We start from the raw sequence: 19,976 nt of genomic DNA, 5'->3' as shown, positions 1-19,976 counted from the left end.
ATACCAAATTTGGATCGCAATGTACTCAAAAACGTATATCATGGAATACTAATGAAACTGACCACCCCAGGTTGGATAAGTTTCTAAACATTGACTAATCAGCTTGGCAGCTTCTCAATTTGTAGCAGAAATTACCAACAAATGCAATATAACAACCCAATTAGTTGATTTGTGCAATAATTGTATGAAGCAGCATTCTATCTCAGCAGCACATAACTTCTTCACAGAAGACTTATCATAATTTACTGAAACTCACTGGAGAGTTTCTGTTCCCCCTGCTGCTCCTTTCATTCCAGGCAGCTGGACGGTTTGGCACTTCTGCACATCCCCGACAGTCTGCTTTTGAAGTCCAAGATAATCAATAATGTGTTTTAACACGGTTACTACAAGCTATGAGGCAAATACAAAATGCAGCAGCACTTTGCGATATGACTCTGAAGAATTACTGCAACCATCCTGCTTACATACATTGAAAAGTTTTTAACCATTTAGTCCCAAGGGCATAAATGTTTAGGAGCTGTGAAAGGCTGTTATACTGAATAACATTTCTTTTTATGGATCAACCCCTGCCTGTCTTCTGGCCACCTTAATAATTTCCTAAATTATCTCTTAAACCCAGTTATATGATTCAGCTCATGGCTTATTCTGGTAATCCTGACTGAATCCCCAGTGGTGTATGGAGAAAATGCATTGTTGAAGCTGTCTGAAAATTAGACTCTGTTCTTGTATTTAGACGAATCTTACAGCCGTATTAAAAACAGACAATCCTGCCACTGCCCGAGCCAATATATCTCCCTCACCTGATAACACCGGCAGCAATGAACAGCACGATCAGCTATTCATTTTGTTGCTGTTTCCAAAATCTTGCTGTATGTGAAAAAATGGTTGCTATTTGCCTACAACACAACAGTTACCGTGCTCAAATTTGATCAGTTCTACGTGACATACATTGAGATAGAACATAGAAGTAATAGTTGACATTCAGCCCCTTGAGCCTATCCCAAAAGGAAAAAAATATACTAAAACACTGAAATAAGAATACTGGTGTGAATTGGTCTTGTATGCTTTAAAATGTAACACCAGTCAAATGAGAAAATAAGAATACTGGTTGGACCTGTTTTTTTTTCTTCCTGGGATATTGCTGTTGAAGGAAAAAATGCCTATTTGTAACTTCACTCCATTCACTTGCCTTGTGGCAATATCCCTTAATATTCTTGTTTATCTGTTGATTGCAGATTTTAATAGACCAATTGAGCTATTTCAGAGATGCTAGAGGACACTAAATTTTTAGTAATAAAGATTTTCTTCATGAATTATTTCTCATTTCAATTAAAATGTTTTCCTAACTTCGTATCTAAACTCCCCAGTTGAAGGAAACTACATGGGGTGGAAAATGGCAAATGGACATTGATGTCAGTAAGTCTGAGTGGATACTTCTTGGTCAAGAAATTTACCAGTGATAATTAAGTTCTAACTATTTCTGTGTTCCTCTGCTCTGGTGGACATAGGCCCAGTGTGTGGAATAGCAGAGGTATTCACGGATATAGGTTCACAAAGCAACAAACGCAGCACTTTAAGTAGATAAGGCTTTAGAAAAAGATTGATGATATAACAAGAGCTTCTTTTTATTAATTCACAGCAAGTGTGCCTCATTGGCAAAACCAATTATTATCGATGCTTAATTGCCCCTGAGAAGGTGGTGGTGAGGTGCATTCTGGAATCGCTGCAATTATTGCAGTGTGTGGACACCCACAGTGCTGTTAGGAAGGAAATTGCAGGTTTTTGACTTGCCAACAGTGGGGGAATGGTGATATGGCCTCCAGTTAGGATGGTGTATGACTTGGAGGGGAATTGGTAAATGGTGGTGTCCGCACTTGTCTATTGCCCTGTTCTTCTAGGTGGCAGTGCCATGGTTTCGGGGTTACTTTTGAAGGAAGTTTGATGGGTAGCTGGAATCCATTTTGTAGAATTTTACACTGTGGCCATAAAATGCTGCTGGCGGAGAGAGTGAGTGTTTAAAGTGATGGATGATGTGCTGATAAAATGGGCTACCTTGTCCTGGATAGTTCTGAGCCTCTTGATGGTACTCATCTGGTTAAGTGGAGAGTATTCCACCACTTTGTGCCTTATAAATGATGAACAGTTTACAGAGTAAGGAGATGAGTAAATTGCCACAGAATTCCCAAACTCTGACCTTCTCTTGTTGCCATAATATTCATACGGTTGTTGGAGTTAAATTTTGGGTCAATAGTCATCCCCGGGATATTGATAGTGGGAGATTCAGTGATAATGCTTTGACAATCAAGAGGTGCTTGTTATATTCTGTCTTGTTGGACGTGGACATTGCCTGGCTTAGGAAATCAGAAACACAAAGGGATTTGGAGTCATTGTTCAAGATTCTCTTAAGGTTAACATGCAGGTTCTGTCGGCAGTGAGGAAGGCAAATGGAACGTTAGCATTCATGTCAAGAGGGCTAGAATACAAGAGCAGGGGTATACTCCTCTCCAGGTCCCTGTCAAGGAGCAACACCGTGCTGATGCAATCGTGGCAATGATGCCACTACCGACAAAAGGTGAAAATAGTTTCCTAAATGCTGTAGGGAAGTAATATTTTCTTCATATCCTGCCACACCAACAGAGATTTTGGCATTATTTTTCTCATCTACCATGCTTATTCAGACCTCAGATATTGAATATCTTTTTCGTAAATGGTATAGCTGTGCATCGAAGCTGAGGATACTTCATTTTCTCAGGCCATTCTCCGGTCTGCTAAGAGGGATCAGAAGACCCTGGAGAGAATGGTAGCTTTTCCTCTTCCTGTTCGAGAGAGTGTGATTGTTCATGTCGTGAACTCTTCTAACTTGAGTCAGTCTTTCACTGATGAGGTTTCACAACTCGTACAGTTCAGTTTTTGTAGGGATCACAGCCCAGTTATCAGCAGTTGTGGAAGGTTGCTATCCTACTTCACCAATGTGGTTGTCTTCCTCGGAAAAAGAAACAGAAGAGTGTCTATGACCACAACATACTCCCAGAGGCCTAGGGACATTGTGGGAGGTTGAAACTTTTATGAGAGTGACTTTGGGGGAGTGGAGGCAGGGAAGAATACTAATTGGAGTTGGAAATGTAATGCAAGTAGTTTAAGAAAATAGTTTTGAGGATGTTATTGAAAGAATTGAGATTATACTTGGGGGGAGATATAGGATAACGGGCTAATAAATAATAGTCATGTGTGCTCTGATATAGCAGAGAATTCAGTAGTCATGGGCAAGAGATGCTGAAGGAAGATGGAATGGTCTGTGCACAGGAGAGAAAATACCTACCACAAAATATTTTATGTATACTGTGCAAATAAAGTCATTTTTGAAGAAACTGACATGAATTAGACCTATCAGTTACTCAGAAGTAGAAGAAAATCTTCCCAATACAGATAAGGCCATAAGTTGCCTGGAGTGAGATCCAAATGTGATTCCACATGGAAACCAAGCCATTTGGCCTCAGGGCTCATTTCTGTTTTGTAAATGTTAGAAATTTTTAAGTATAACTCTCACAGTACAGTTGGGGATTGAATCTTGTGCCTTCCTGACCTCAATGGTTCAGAAATGATTTATTTACCACCAATACTTTCTGATATTATTTTGTTCTTGTGATATTCCTTTGTTCTGTATATGTCGACATTGACAGAATCCGACTCAAAACAATGATTTAAAGTGAAATATTTTATACAAGAGTTGACAAACTTATATAACATTTCTAAAAAAATGAATTTTGAGGTGATAACTTATATTTGAGTTCAATATTTCTCCTCATACTCTCACTGAATAACAATCATTTTTGTCTTGCCGAGGGCAATGAGAAGCTTTGTGGATACCAAGTACTGAAGCTAAGTCCCTGATATCCAGGAATTCAGTGGACAGCAAATTAACATAAATAGAAAAGCAATTGTTTCTTTTCCTGTGCAGTCCGATCCTAATATCAAGGGAATTTATTTTTGGGAAGAACTTTCCACATAAGTTCATGTATGTTGCATGAGTTCCTGAGCTGACAGATAATCGATACCCCATCATTTTTAACAAACAATCTGTTGAATTGTCTTGAAGCAGTTTCATGTTACCAGAAGTAAGAATAAAACCCAGAACAAGCATGAAATAAGGCCTCTCTCTTTTAAAAAAAAAACAATTACTCCATCCTTAAAGTTGCAAAGCCAATCCTCAGAATGAACCAGGCAAACCCAAATCCATTCCTCTTTTGCTTGCTCCAAAAACCAAATTCAAAATCCAAGTGAATCCAATTCACGCTCCCCACAAGAGAGACAAATAAGATCACAACTTAGTATGCTCTGCCCAAGACTGCAAGGAACTACAAAAGGTCATGAATGTAGCCCAATCCATCACGAAAACCAGCCTCCCATCCATTGACTCTGTCTACATTTCCCACTGCTTTGGCGAAACAGCCAGCATAATTAAGGATCCCATGTACCCCGGACATTCTCTCTTTCACCTTTTTCCATCGGGAAAAAAAAATAAAAGTCTGAGGTCACAAACCAACTGACTTCCCTGCTGCTGTTGGACCTTTGAATCGACTTACCTTGCATTAAGTTGATCTTTCTCTACACCCTCTTATGATTGTAATGCTACATTCTGCACTCTCTTGTTTCCTTCTCTATGAACAGTATGCTTCATCTGTATAGCGCAAAAGAAACAATACTTTTCACTGTATGTTAATACATGTGACAGTAAATCAAATCAAAGATCCAAGCTAGCAAGATGAGGCATTGCACCCCATCATCTTAATCTGATGCTTGTGCTTATCCAAAAGACCAAGAAATGATATAGCCTCTCATAAACAACAGCTTAGACAAATGCGTAGCAAAACCTTTTTTGGAAGCTCAGAAATAAAGACCGCATCCATGATGCACATAGTTTCATTTCAGTCCTGCTCACAAAGAATGGAGCTTCCAAATACAGCTGGTAATTCTCATTCGAAAGGTATACATGCTCATTAGTTCAGTCTGTCAGACATTTTCTGACACCGGCCCCATGTAACTACAGGTACAAAGTTTACTCGTCTAAAGCTTGATATTATCATAAGAATAATAGTAAGCTATTGAGCTTCTCGAACTATTCTGCCATTTTGTGAGGTCATTGCTGATTTTATATCCTTACTCTATTCACCATCCTTGGTTCTATATTCCTTATTAGTATAAGCTAGCAAAAATCTCTGAATCTCAGACTTAAAAGTATAGATTGAACAAGTATCGACTATTGTTTCTGGAAGAGGGTTCCACATTTCTACCACCCATTGTGTGAAGTGATTCCGAACCTCTCACTCAAATGACCTGCTCTGATCCCAAGTTTATTTCCCCTGATGTAGACTCTACCGCTAGTAGAGAAATTATTTGGCTCTTGGCCTGCTGGTTAAAATCAAGCATCAGATCAGGTAGGTGTGCAATGCCTTATCTTGTCTGCTTGGTTCCTTGTTGGTCTCTCTTGTAGGGGCCATGAATTGGATTTTGAAGTTTTTTTTTGGAGCAAGCAAGGAATGGGCTTGGGTTTGCCTGGTTGATTCTGAGCATTGGCTTTGTAACTGTAAGGATGCAGTAAAAACATTGAAAAATGTGGCTGGGATTCTCTCAGTTGGCTGTGCTGCTCGAGTAGAGCAGCGGGCCAGGAGACAACAGCAGGAGGTCTTTAGTGGGGTTGGTGACCATCATCCAGCCAATCGTGAATCTCCCAGATCCTTTTTTTCCAGAGTAATTAGCTCCATACTGGAAATCAGTACAGAGCTGGTTAGCATATTGAAATTTGAATTTATGATCAGCGAGCCTGGGATGGTATTCTCCAGGACTGCTAGTATCTCCCTCCATGCCAAGAGAGGTTTCCACCAGTAGGGTTTATAGTTGCTCCCCACTAATGGGGAACAGGCATCCTTATCCTGCTTGTGAGGTCAGAGGCCATTGAGGCCTCCCTGGTTGGTCAGGGGCAAGGGGGGGGGGGGGTGCCCCTTTGACAGTGCCAGCCCAAGGGTTACACTGGCACTGCACACCAGGCACCTTGGCACTGCCTACTGGGCACTGGACTGTGTAAAAGGGGTAGATACAGAGGGGGTGGGGCAATGGTGGAGGGACCTGTAGCCACTCTGCAAGAGGCTCAGTAGGAGAGGGTGATCAGGGCTGGTCATCAGGAAGGGAGTGATAAGGGCTAGCCATCATGGTGGGGTGGTGTTGGGGCTGACTATGGTTGGAGAAGATCGGACTGGTCCTGTGGGTATCTGTTAAACCAGTGATTGGAGGGAGGTAGTTGGGAAGGCCAGTGATCGGGGAGGGGTTTGAGATGCCAACAATCAGAAGGGAGAGGCCAGTGAGCAAGTTTGGGGTTCAGGAATAAACAGGAAGCCATCAACCGGCGGCCAGTGATGAGGGAGACCAGTCGCATGCACTGATCTCTCCACTGACGGATCAACCCACACGCAGTGGCCTGCTCAGCACTTTGCTGCCGGCCTCTTGGGCCCCCCTTTTCTGGTGTGAATAAGTCTGAGGTACTAGGTGTTGCACAGAGTGCTGGAGATTTGTTCAGGTAAGTATGCCCAAAAAATGGGTGGGAAATTCTCCCATTTTCCCATCCAGTGGGCAATTTTTTTTTGGAGAATCCCTCCTATATTTGGCTGAGGTCAAGTGACAGATCAAGCCCTAGATGGGGCCATGGATTGAATTTTGTTTATTGGAGCAAGCAAGGGGATGGATTCAGGATTGTAAGGTCCACTGTATGCATTGACTTTGAAACTTTAAAAATGGAGTAAATTTTTAAAATAAAATAACTCTCTTTATCTGATACCTCTTTCTTTCAAAATTTCAATCAGGTTACTACTTAATCTACTTTTTCCCGGGGAAATTCAGTCTAATTTTTTCAATCCTTCCTCAAAATGTAACCCTTGGAAACCTGGTGACATTCAGATAACCTTCAGTGAACTTGTTTCAAGGTGTGCTATTCCTTTCAATGAGAGATATTATCCATTATCTCTTCTCTCTACCTTCATAACTTGCTTTCACTTCTATAAGCTTTAATTTTAACAAATTATTTCTTATGTTGACTGTAGCTGGAATAGCTTGACTAAGGGCACAGCTAGTTCTGGAGCACAGATCTTCAAAACTGTTGCCAGGGCCCAAAGCTTTTGAGATTCCAATCCCTTTATTATGAATTAAATTCCAAATCTCACCAGTTGCCACAGTGGGATTTGAACCAGGTTCCAAGAGCATTCCCAAGGATCTGTAGGTTACTAATCCAGTGACATTCCCACACTGCTGCTGGCTCCCTTGAGATGCAGTACTGGTAGAGTTTTAGTTAACTATTTAGCCTGGAGTGTGGTTCATGAACTCCTAAGTACAAGAGGGTCAAAGTCATTGAAAAGGTCATTTATATAAAATCAGAACTCATGAGGAGAAATTGGATAGCCTTCCAATTTTAGAATTTTTTTTGCTCTTTATCAACCATAATTTCCACTAATGGTTCAAGAGATCACCCTCTGATGGAGATAATTTGTGCTTTAAAGACCTTTTAGGATGTTCATAATCTCAGGTACTTGTTTTCAGTCAATTTCCACCTCATAGTATTGCCTTTACAAAGATGTGTTCCTAAAACCTGTTTTCATGCCAAAAATGAGGGTTGAATGTCCATTCATTTTAAAATACATTCATTTTATTTTTGGTTTTGTCGGCCTAAACAATATCTAATAAATATAAATGTAACAAAATATAGCGTCGCCGGAACTAAGCATCTGACGTCAATTTAGAATCAATTTCAAAGAACAAAGAAAACCACAGCACAGGAACAGGCCCTTTGGCCCTCCAAGCCTGCGCTGATCATAATGTCTCTCTAAACTAAAACCATATGCACTTACAGAATTCATATCCTTCCATTCCCAACCTATTCATGCATTCATCTAGTTGCCACTATCATACCTGCTCCCACCATATCTCCAGGCAGCGCATTCCAAACATTCACCGCCCTCTTTTTAAAAAAAAAATCTGCTTTGCACATCTCCTCTAAACTTTTCCCCATGCACCTTAAACCTATGTCCCCTAGTACTTGACTTTTCCACCCGAGGAAAGAGCATTCATTTCTGTTCAAAGAAATGTCTGCCAGCGACAAAATGAATCAATTGATAGGCATGTGCAGACAGCCTTAAAATATCTTCAAGATTGGGGAATTATGTAGAGACGTTTTGTAAATGCCTACAATGTAGGACCAGTAGCCTGGTCAGTAATGGGTTTGGTGAAAAGTAAGCACAGTATGAAAGCCTAGATTTTCACTCCTGGGTTGGGTGCATCGAGATGAGAGAATTCCTGGAGCTACAATCATGACCTTAAAAATGGCCGCCGGCAGTTGGGAGTTTCACTCCAGAGGGTAGGCTAGATTAGAAGCCGGCCCAGCTGTTTGAAGAGAGTGTGCAGGTTTCTGAGCACAGAGATAGACAGGGCAGAATGCCTGCCTGCCTCTGTGCTCTTGCACTTTGTCGAATTAAACTTTGAAAATGGTTAGAACAAAAAGCAGTCCTCTGACCCTCAGCCCGCATCCCCCTACCACTCTCACCCACCCACACACTTTCTATAGACCATCCATGACAAACCAAGCCACCTCATGCCCCAATGTCATCTCACAACTCCAGTCACTGCCCCTTGTCTTTCATACACCCTTTGCTAACCCAGGCCCCTCTACCCACCCCTATCCCCTCACAGAAACATAGAAAGTAGGAGCAGGAATAGGCCATTCAGCTCTTCAAGCCTCTCCACCATTCATTATGATCATTCAAACTCAACAGCTGATCCTGCCTTCCTCCCATATCCTTTGATCCCTTTCACCTTAAGGGCTACATCTAACAACTTTTTGCAAACATATAAGGATTTGGCCTCAAATGCTTTCTGTGTTAGCGAATTCCACGGGCTTGCCGCTCTCTGGGTGAAGAGATTCCTCCTCATCTCCATCCCGAAATGTTTACACTGTATCCTTAGACAATGACCTCCTGGTTCTGGTCGCCCAGACCATTTGAAACATCCTTCCTACACCTACCCTGTCTAGTCCTGTTAGAAATTTATAAGTTTCTATGAGATCTTTCTGGTTCTTTCTCAAGAACAGCTTCTTCCCTGCTGTTGCCAGACTTTTGAATGGACTTGCCTTGCATTAAGTTGATCTTTCTCTACACCCTAGCTAACACTACATTCTGCATTCTTTCATTTCTTCTCTATGAATGGTATGCTTTGTCTGTATAGCACGCAAGAAATAATAATTTTCACTGTATGTTAATACATGTGACAATAATAAATCAAATCAAAAAATCAAAATCCTCCCTCATTCCGCTAGATTCCAGCAAACATAATCGTAACCAACTCGGTCTCTCCTTGCGCACCAGTCTGCCATCCCAAGAATCAGTCATACCCCTATGCACCCCCCACCCCTCTAACCCTCCTACATGTTAAAAGCCCTTTAGAACCCCTATGTCAAGTTTGTGCCAACTGAGGATGGTGACATAGTGGTTAGCACTGCTGCCTCACAGTATGCCAGGGACACAAATTCGATTCCAGCCTTGAATATTTGTCTGGAACATAAGAACATAAGAACTAGGAGCAGGAGTAGGCCATCTGGCCCCTCACGTCTGTTCAATAAGATAAGATCATGGCTGATCTTTTCGTGGACTCAGCTCCACTTACCCGCCCGTTCACCATAACCCTTAGTTCCTGTATTGTTCAAGAATTCATCTATCCTTGCCTTACAAACATTCAATGAGGTAACCTCAACAACCTCAACCTCAACTGCTTCACTGGGCAGGGATTTCCATAGATTCACAACCCTTTGTGTGAAGAAGTTCCTCCTCAACTCAGTCTTAAATCTGCTTTCCATTATTTTGAGGCCATGCCCCCTAGTTCAAGTTTCACCTGCCAGTGGAAACAACTTCCCTGCTTCGATCTTATAAGTTCTTATGAGTTTGTAAGTTCTCCTTGTGCCTGTATGGGTTTCCTTTGGGTTCTCCGGTTTCCTTTCACAATCCATAGATGTGCAGGTTAGGTGGATGGACCATACTAAATTGCTCCTTTGTATTCCGTAATGTGTAAATTAGGGGGATTAGGAGAATAACTACATGGGTTATAGGAATAGGGTCTGGGTAAGATGCTCTGTCAGAGAGTTGGTGCAGACATGATGGGCTGAATGGCCTCCTTCTGCATTGTAGTGATTCTATAATTCTATAACCCTGTCCCTCACAAAACACCCTTACATCTATCACATATTATTTAACAACTAGAACAAAGAACAAAGAAAATTAGTGCAGGAACAGGCCCTTCGGCCCTCCAAGCCTGCACCGTGTTACACTATGTAAGTTATTTTGCAGCTTGACAATTCCAATTAATTTCTGCACTTTTTATGCACATTCATGTTTAATTTATCAATCCCAAAGAATGTCTGAGCTCTCTTGGAGGTTGTTGTTCCTTTTCCAAAGATGCCCCCGGACCATATCCTTTCTGAAGAGATACTCTGGCGACCTAAACAAATCCACCAAGTTCAGACCTATTGTTAGCTCATCTTATCTCACGGTTTCACACTCCTGGCCTACCAAGCTCCCACTTCAGTGGAGGCAAATGGTGATTAAATAGCCAGCTATGTCCATGCACCGCACACGGGTGAACTTCAGCCTGACTGCAGGGCCTGAAAGTCACGTGCAGCTAATGTCTGTTGAAAATGTGTAAAAAACCCAGTGATATCTGGCCAGATGATTTTGGTAAATGCCAGGTTTCATTTTGACCTCAAGTTATGTACCTTAAGTATCTCCTCACATCAAACCATTAACATTACTGCCTTGTGACCACTCAGATGTTCAAGTGTGACAAATGTTTTCTCTGCTCTTCTTTATCATGTATTTCAAAACTTTCTCTTGTGTCTTATTATTCTTCCATTTGTGTATTTCTCTTTTGCCTGGGTAGTTAATTTGTAAGTATCTTCATGTGCTTGCTCTCCTTGAAGAGACTGAAGTAGGATGATTCCATTAACATTCATAGAGATAGAGAAAGTTCACTAGAGAGCTAACTGTTTTAATACAGGTACTTCTGTAACATGGTAAATAGCGTTACTTCTACAGTGATCCCCTGCTTTTTCTCACTCTGTAATAAGAGAAGGCAAAAAGAATTCTTGAACCTACCAACACATTACATGCATGGTAAATTGAAATCCTAAGCTGATGGCCGAAGATAATAATCTCTCATTTAAGTCTCTTGGCAAAAGCAAGAGGGTTGATAGACTTGCCATTTTGCTAAACAAAAACATTTCTTGGAATAAAAATGAACATTGTCACTCAACCAGCTGGGTAGACAAAGAAAAGACAGATGAAAGAATGGCCAAATGTAATAAAGAGGCATTCTGACTTCACTGATTTTAGTGAACCTTGCATTATTCGGAAAGACTTGGAGGTTAATGGATTGACAAGTGCAAGAAAGCCCTTTTAGATTTGAAAATTGAGTTGCTCAACATTCTGAGCGAACCGAAAAAGAATTTATGGAACATTGTTTCTCTGCAGAAAAAAAAGAAGATATTAGATTCTCTAAGTTTTTTTTAATTAACATTTAAACCTACTTCTTTTCTGCACTTGAATACCAGACATGACTAATGACCAGAGATCAAAGCTGTGCATTCCTGATGGAGAGGATTACATTGTTGCATAAGAAATTCTTCAGCACAATTACCTGAAGATCAGGCCAAGATACTAAAATAAATTTTCAGGCATGAAAGGATATAAGATCTTTCTTGCACAGCAGTCAACCAAGCACTAAATTGTCCTGTGTGTTTTTGATATAATATGTTACTTTTGCTTTGGCAGATGTGGAACAAATGGCTTTAGACTGGCTTACTGGAAACTATTACTTTGTGGATGATGTCAGTGACCGAATATTTGTGTGCAATCAAAATGGTGATACTTGCATTACTCTACTAGATCTGGAGCTACACAATCCCAAAGGAATTGCCCTTGATCCAGCCATGGGGTAAGTTTACTTACTTATGTTGTATCCAATTTCCTGCAGGTGGGTTTAGGACATTCGTGAGATTCATTTCTATGTAAATGTATGCATGGATTGTGTAGGAATTGTTGGCTGGTACGTAAGTTACACTTAATTTAATTGAGGATGAATCAAGCTACTGATAAATAAGAACATGTTATAATTCATCCAATTTTAGATGACTGAAGCATCCTTAGTGTAATTCAAAGTTCGCAATATACCAGTTGGTTAATTTTAATTGTGAACCATGTCCAATGAGCACTGTGCATGTTTTATGCAGCTAATGAATAGATCAGGCAGTTCTTTAAGGAAAGCATTTGGGGCAGAATTGGATTTGATAACACCTGAGTTTGGGATGCCATGAGGCACCTCAATATTCCAAAGTAGAGTCTATGGCATATGTAAGGCTCTGACATAGAATGCACTGGATGCCATTTGGGTAAAGGGATGCACATCTGGGGCTGGTTTCACACCTCCTACTGGCGTGAGTCAGCAGAAGTGGGGGGCAATAAAATTGGGTGGGGTGATTGGGGGAGGGGAGGCACAACTTTTACTGGGCCTCCTGGAGGCTGCCCCCCAATCCAGCAGAGTCCTTTGACCCATGCATTTTCCCTCCCCCAACCACCAGCAGATCTGAGGCTGGACATCCTCTCCAAATGGGGAAGGAAAGCTGGCCTCCATTGAAATAACAGCTTGAAGACATGTTGAGCAGTGGATCATGACATCTATTGAGTGCAAACTTGGTATTCATGCTGGTACTTTTGGATGGCCATGTTCCAGCCTCTTAACATGAAGAAACCTCCAGCAGCAGAATGTGAAAGGATCATCAAATTCTTATGGAACAGTTGCTGGCTTAATTTTGCCTGGTTGCTTCTGCAATTCTTTGACTTTTTGGGTGTTTAATATGGTTAAAATTTCAATAGTACGCAGAGATTGGTAAGGCAGGTTATTCACAGAACTGGGAGGGTTAATCAGCCTTCCTCCTAGCATTGAGTGTGTCAAGACCAGGTTAAGTCCAACTGATTTATTTGATAGTAAACTCACAAGCTTTCGGGGTTTCTCCCTTCATCAGGTGACCAAAAGCTTGTGAGTTTACTAACAATTGGTTGGACTTAACCTGGTGTTGTCAGATTTCTTACTGTGTTTACCCCAGTCCAACACCGGCATCTCCACATCTTGAGCGTGTCGGACAGAATCAGCGTCTACGCTGATGGAAGAAGGAGGAAGAACAAAAGGGCTCCCAGCAGGAAGTCAAATCCACAGAAGTTATTGAGGGAGCAAATCTCCTACATGAGCATCAGACTTGACCAGTGCTTCACAAATAAATTGTTACCACTGAAATCTGCCAGCTCAACCTGCCACTTCAGAGAAGGACAAAGATTGTATTCTCTGTAGCTGTCAAAGTGATCAAGACTCTGAACCGTTATGATTTTGGCTCTTTCGAAATTACTGCTGGACATATACATATCTTTTACTTTGCAATGCACCGCTGTACAAAGGTTACTGTCTCTGCAAAGAGGGAGAATTTTATTTCATCATTGCATACCGGAAGAAGCAGAGTGACAATAAGGGCTTTCCAGGATGCAGACTTGCCCACGGCAGAGAGTGTCATTAACTGCATACATGTTGCTTTGAGGGTGCCTCATGTCAACTTGTCATATGTCTGAAGCAGAAGTTATTCCGCTCCTTCAGTATGCAGTTGGTGTGTGGCTACAGACAACACACCATGCAGCTCAATGCACAGTTTCCTTAAGCAATAAAAAGCATTCCCTCTCCGACAATACATTGTGCAAACGGAATGGTCACTAAGGTTATCTTCTGACGACATTGTCAATGGCTCAGTTGTGCAATGTGTGGACATTAGGCTTATAAAGAGACTGATGCTGCACAGGAACTGTTGCAGCATCAAACCACAAACCTGACTAAACACACTCTGTGTTGTCTTCCCTGCTCCTAAGTTGATTCTCTTTTTCTGTCGAGTTGAATTCTGAAAACGGACAGCAAATTTTTAGTCAGCATCCATGTTTACTGGCACTTAGAAAATGTGAAGGCTACAATTATTAAGAGCACACAAAGACTCTGAAATATGCAGCAAATAAGAACTGAAGAGGTAGTGAAAATCAGAAGTGAGGAAAGTAGGTAGGAATTTGCCAATCAGTTGATGTAAAGCAAACTCAAGAGAAGCAACGAATAAAGGAAAGAAGGAATGGAATTGACCAAATCATTAAAAAGTTTTTCCAAGTGCTCGTGTGCTTGAATATTTTCTTTCAAATGACCTGTGCATCATCCATTATGTTCTTGGAGAGTCAAAATATTTCATAATAACAAAATATAGATTTGCCCACAGATTGTGGTTTGTTGCATTAGAAATCTTAATTAAGTTTTCTCTTTGAAAATCACATTCTCTTTCATATACCTCTCCTTGTTGATAACATTCTTGGTTGCAATTCAGAGTAAGCTGCTGTTTCAGATAAGCCGAGTTCAAAATTTCCCAACATGCCTCAGAATGATTCGCTGACTCTTCAATCGGAGCCAATGGGAATCCTGATGTTGGTATGAAAATGCACAAAGTAATTGCATTTTCCCCAGCAAGGCCAGATAAGAGTGTATTTTAATTTTATATTAAAACCATTTTGCTCAACATATATTGACTTAAGCTTGTATTTTTTTTAAATTGGGTGAAAATAATTGCTAAATCTGCCTTCCTGAAACTCAGAACTTGATCAGCGCAACACTCCACGCAATATTCACTTTTTTGTATGCACTTTTTTTTCGAAGAGTGAAGCTTTTATAATGGATATGACTTCCCACCTGAATCCAACTGCTGAAAGATGTGCTGGTTAGGTGCACTGGCCATGCTAAAATTTCTCCCTCAGTGTACCCAAAACTGGCATCAATTCTTGGCTTTGGTCACTGTGTGGAGTCTGCACGTTCTCCCCATGTCTGCATATGTTTCCTCTGGGTGCTCTGGTTTCCTCCCACAGCCCAAAAGGCATGCTGTTTAGGCACATTGGCCATGCTAAGTTCTCCTTCAGTGTATCCAAAACAGGTGCCGGATTGTGGCGGCTAGAGGATTTTCACAGTAACTTCCTCGCAGTGTTAATGTACACCTACAAATAAATAAACTTTAAACTTTAAAACTTTAACTTTTTAAGATAAATTCTCTTCGGATATCATTGATGTGAATTCTCAAAGCTGTGGATGAGCAATAAATAAACCTTCCAATGTCAGCAATGGCCACAATTCGGGGAACGTCTGTTCGTTCAGTGATGAAATAAATGTTACAACTGCCAGCAGGCAAATCACAGCTTCTAGCGTGCATATATTAGTCTAAAACTTGGCATAATTCATAAGCAGGTATCTTGATAATAATGCGGCTCCAAGAGCTGCAATAAATTAAAATTCTCCAGGCTTTCTCTCCTGTGGCTTTAACCTTACTTAGCTGTAAATGATACAGCTGCCATTAAGGCCCAGGAAACATTCAATTTCCAGATTTCTTTTTGACTGCTGACAATAGTGTGATCCTAGGTGTGTCCGTGTGCACCTGGGTCATGCATCTTTAATTTTAATTGAGCTCAGGTGTAAGTTCACATTTGGCAGGACTGGGCTGAGGGCCCTTCCAGCAGGATCCTCACAAATTTGGAGGAAGATTCTTCCATTACTGCACGAGATGTAAAGAAGAAGGAATTATATTCTTTTCCCATCGAATGAAGAAGTTGCATTTCTGGACATGCAGTTGCAAATTCTCCCAATGGTAATTGAGCATAAAGGGAATACTTGATTGGTTGGGGAAGGCTAATTGTGGTGCATTCTCAGAACACAGGAATCAGAATGAATCTTGATCTGTCTTGTCAATGTTGGATGAACTATCTGATACAGAACATGCTCTAACGAAAGAAGAATCCAGGAGTCAGTCCCTCTACAAGAAAGCACTATGAACGATTATGTTGAAAGAGAGAGAACCATTTGAAAAGGTGCTGTCACTTCATAGCGACAAAATATGAAACCTTCCCATTCAGAAATACAGTTGAATACTCTGAGCGCCAGTAACACAATTATGGGACAGGTAGATTTGATTCATGTTTTGCTGTTCTTTTGTACTTTATAAATGTATAAATTAGAAACATTTTGGGCTTTTGATTTCAGCACTTTTGTTAGTAACAGATGCTTCTGCAATAATGAAAAATAGTGTGTCAAATACACTTGAAGGCAATTTACTTTATTACTATCATTTTGTTTTCTCATGGTTCCTGCTAAAACAATCCAAGAATGAAACCACGTGGCCCCCTTCAATGATGTTGCTTGGATTACATTAAATACCCAGTTTCCCATCCTTAAACCAGTTCCTGGCTGAAGCAACATGTCTGTGTTCCCTAGTCATCTCTCTATTGTTTTATATGTTGGGGCATAGCCCCTTTAAGGGAATGGGCAACGTGACCCGGTAGTGGGGTGATCTGGTCAGGAACCACCTTGAGAGGGCAGTTGGCGTTTGGAGTGTGGAGTGAGTAAACTGAATAAAGAACAGTGTTCCCTGATGCTCAACTGTGGAGTAGTTATTGAAGAAAACTCCCCTCAGTACTAGGGGATTTAACATCTATGTCCTTCAAAATGAGCATGATCAGAAAATGATAGTGATTTGGATTTTACAGGATGCTACATTTCCTTTCCCCACTGACCAAAAAGTCAACCATCAGCCAGTTGACTGGAAACATATTACTCTGCTGCAATACCATGTTCAGAGCTGCCATAATTATTTCAGAGTGGGACTTTCTCCCCCATCTGGGAGAACGTTCCACCCAAGAAACAGCACTACCAGGATTGAGCAGTGGTCATTGCTGGAATTCAGGCAATCCACGAGAAAGAGTGAAGTTAATTGGAGTTAAAGGTAAACATGAGATTTTAGTCAGGGCTAACTGGTAGAACCAGGCATAGTGGGGGCAGGTTTGGGAGGCTAGTCAGAGGAATTAAAGGAATCTTGATCTTGAGGGCTGGAGACCCCCAGTGGACATAGGGAATTTCCTGAAGGCAGTTGCCCTACCTTCCTGCACCAAAAGCTGCCATGCTAGCTACCTTTCCTCTACGTTGCTCTGCCACGGTAGGCGGGCTGCCATGATGCCTTTCCCACATACCAAAACATTGGTTTTGAAACATTGTCCTTATGAAATCCGCACACTGGAGTTAAATCTGCGATTTCCAGCTTCAAAATCCTTTTCAACCATGATGAAAGCATGGTTGCTGGTCAGGACATCTCATGGAAAATTTTCAAGATCTTATTCCATTTCACATCCTGTTCAGACAATACTGTTTTCAACTGCTTTCCTTTTGGATTATCTGTTAGATAGGATTTCTTTCAAGCTCACATCAAATGCATTTCATGCACTGTGCCAGGAAGCACCTATATCACTAATGACATTACATTTCTGGGAAGAGCAAGGTAAGAACCTGACTGCAATCCGCATTTATGATCAACAGTCTGAAATGCAACGTGAAGCAGATCAATTCCTTTGGTTCTATTTATTGCAGTGCGACACATGCCCTGATCCAAGTAAAATAGAGAATATTAAAGCCATGCCAGCTCCTCAAGCTAAGGATGATCTTTGAAGCTGTCAAGGACTCTTTAATGTCCTGTCTCCGTACATTCCTAATTCACTCAACAATCACATTCGGTAAGAGAATTGTTGAGAAAGGACGTGCCTTTTGTGTGGCACACAGACCATTAATACCTCCTTGAAACACTGAAACTGTCATTGTCAGAAGCATCAGAATTGCAAGTTTACGATTGTGGGGAAACAACTGGAGATGGATGGCTCACAGGAATATCTAGGTGTCCTAGATACTAGGAAAAGGCAAAGTCACTATATTTGCTTTAAAATCTCAGTTCATGATGCAATTCAACTATTATATCGTCAAGAGGGAAACATTATTTTTGAAAGTGTTTATAATCGTGTGCTTACTAGCTATCTATTTGACAAAATGTTTGTGGAAGAGACTGACCACAAGCCACTGGAAGTGAATTGACAAAAAAACTAACTAGTGTACTGCCAGGATTATAGTGATGAAATTCAGTATTTGACTGGGATTATGTACAAGCTGTTTAAACTAATGGTCACCTCGGATACATTTAGCAGATTGTCTAACCCAGTGAAAACAGGAGCAGTCTCCTTGGAACTACAATTTAATTGAATTGATATCGAACTTGAAGAAGTTCCCAACTTGATCTGTTACATTTTGCACACCACAATTGCCAGCGGCTACAAGAAGCAATGACAAAAGATTCCAAACTATGGAAAACTATCATTGAAAGATGGCCTGATTCAATTTCGGTAAGAAGTCTGACAACACCAGGTTTAAGTCCGACCGATTTATTTGATAGTAAACTCACAAGCTTGTGAGTTTACTATCAAATAAATCGGTCGGACTTAAATCTGGTGTTGTGAGACTTCTTACTGTGTTTACTCCAGTCCAACACCGGCATCTCCACATCCTGATTCAATTTAGCATACCCATGAGCACACACCCACTTTGCCTGACCTGGATGAGCTAAGCATCTTCCGACGAGACATTTTAAAAGCAGGCAAGTATGTCACCATACCAGAATTTTTGCAATCTCATGTTCTTCAACAATTTTGTTACACAGACATTGGCACCGACTGGCCTGGAAAACATGTAAGATAGTCATTTCACCAAGCGTGAACAGTGATATTGGAATCTTCGTCAATAAGTGCGAGTCATGTCAAGGGTATATACCAAGTTAACACAAAGAACCATTTGTTGTACATGAAGTTCCTACCCATTCTTGGTCCAAAATCTCTTTCATGCCCATGGCACTGATTTCATCGCCATCGTCGACTATTTTACCAAATGCCCCATTATTTGACAATTGCACAATATGTCAAACACAACTGTCATGCACAATCAAATTGCTATTTTCCATTTATTATGTGTGCTTAAAGAGACTATTATGAAAAGTAGCTCACCATGTTTTGGTAGTGTGAGAAGCAGAATATTGATCACACTATTTCTTTCAATCTTGTCATCAACACTTTCTATTTAAACTACTGAAACTTCGTCCAAAAAGACAAGACAGTGCAAGCTAATTAATATACAGTTGTTGCAGTTGTCTACATTCACTCTATCTAGATTATTTCTTTTAAATTACAGTTACTTCATTTATCATTATGAAATCATCATCACTCAGTCTCTTTTGAATATTGCTGGATAAAAATATGCTTATTGATCAGCTCTGATGAACAGTCATCTGGACTCGAAACATTGGCTCTCCTATCTCTTCACAGAAGCTATCAGACCTGCTGAAATTTCCAGCATTTTTCTGTTTTTGTTTCAGGTTCCAGCATCTGCAGTTTTTTGTGTTCATCTTAGTGTTTTGCTTATTAATCTTGTTCATTTATAAACCTTTATTGATTATTTTGATGTACTTTTAAAAACAAATCCATTGATTAGAACAAATTAATTCACCACGCTCTTGTGGTTGGTGATGAAAGTGTCCCATTACAAATGGATTTTAAATCTATTGTAATATTTAATCTCCACAAGAAGCAAGTTTGTTCTGATCAATAAACAGTGCACAGCTGCCCTGAATGTTTCCAATTAAGGTGGACACTGCGCGTTAACTAAGCAGCTATTTGCAGGGAAAGTCTAGAGCCAATAATAAAAAGATGCATTTACTCCAAACATCTAAGTGAGTATAATGCATAAACACAGCCATACAACAAAGAGGGGGATTGACAGGGTACATGCTGAGAGGATGTTTTCCCTTGTGAGTGTTTGGTGGGGGGAGGGAGGGCAGGTACAGTGATGGGATCCAAAGGTAGGGGGCATAGTTTCAGAACAGGGAATCGCCCATTTAGCGCTGACATGTGGGGAAAAAAAATCTTGTAGAGTTGGTTAATCTTTGGAATGTTTTTAATTAGAGGCTGGGTCAT

General features: G+C 40.7%; 1 protein-coding gene across 1 annotated transcript in view; it reads left to right on the top strand.

Annotated features, from left to right (window-relative positions):
* Positions 1–19,976, top strand: part of LOC145350212 (low-density lipoprotein receptor-related protein 1-like) — a 1,564,930-nt gene that overhangs the window by 674,213 nt on the left and 870,741 nt on the right. Inside the window, exon 7 of the mRNA XM_080199274.1 lies at positions 11,856–12,018. Coding sequence (XP_080055400.1) covers positions 11,856–12,018 — 163 coding nt within the window. The remainder of the gene's footprint in view (positions 1–11,855; positions 12,019–19,976) is intronic.

The sequence above is a fragment of the Carcharhinus amblyrhynchos genome, chromosome 11 (genome assembly GCF_965287045.1).
Source record: "Carcharhinus amblyrhynchos chromosome 11, sCarAmb.v2.hapA, whole genome shotgun sequence".
NCBI classification, from domain to species: domain Eukaryota; kingdom Metazoa; phylum Chordata; class Chondrichthyes; order Carcharhiniformes; family Carcharhinidae; genus Carcharhinus; species Carcharhinus amblyrhynchos.
The sequence above is the reverse complement of the archived record's forward strand: the minus strand, read 5'-3'. Positions and strand labels throughout refer to the sequence as shown.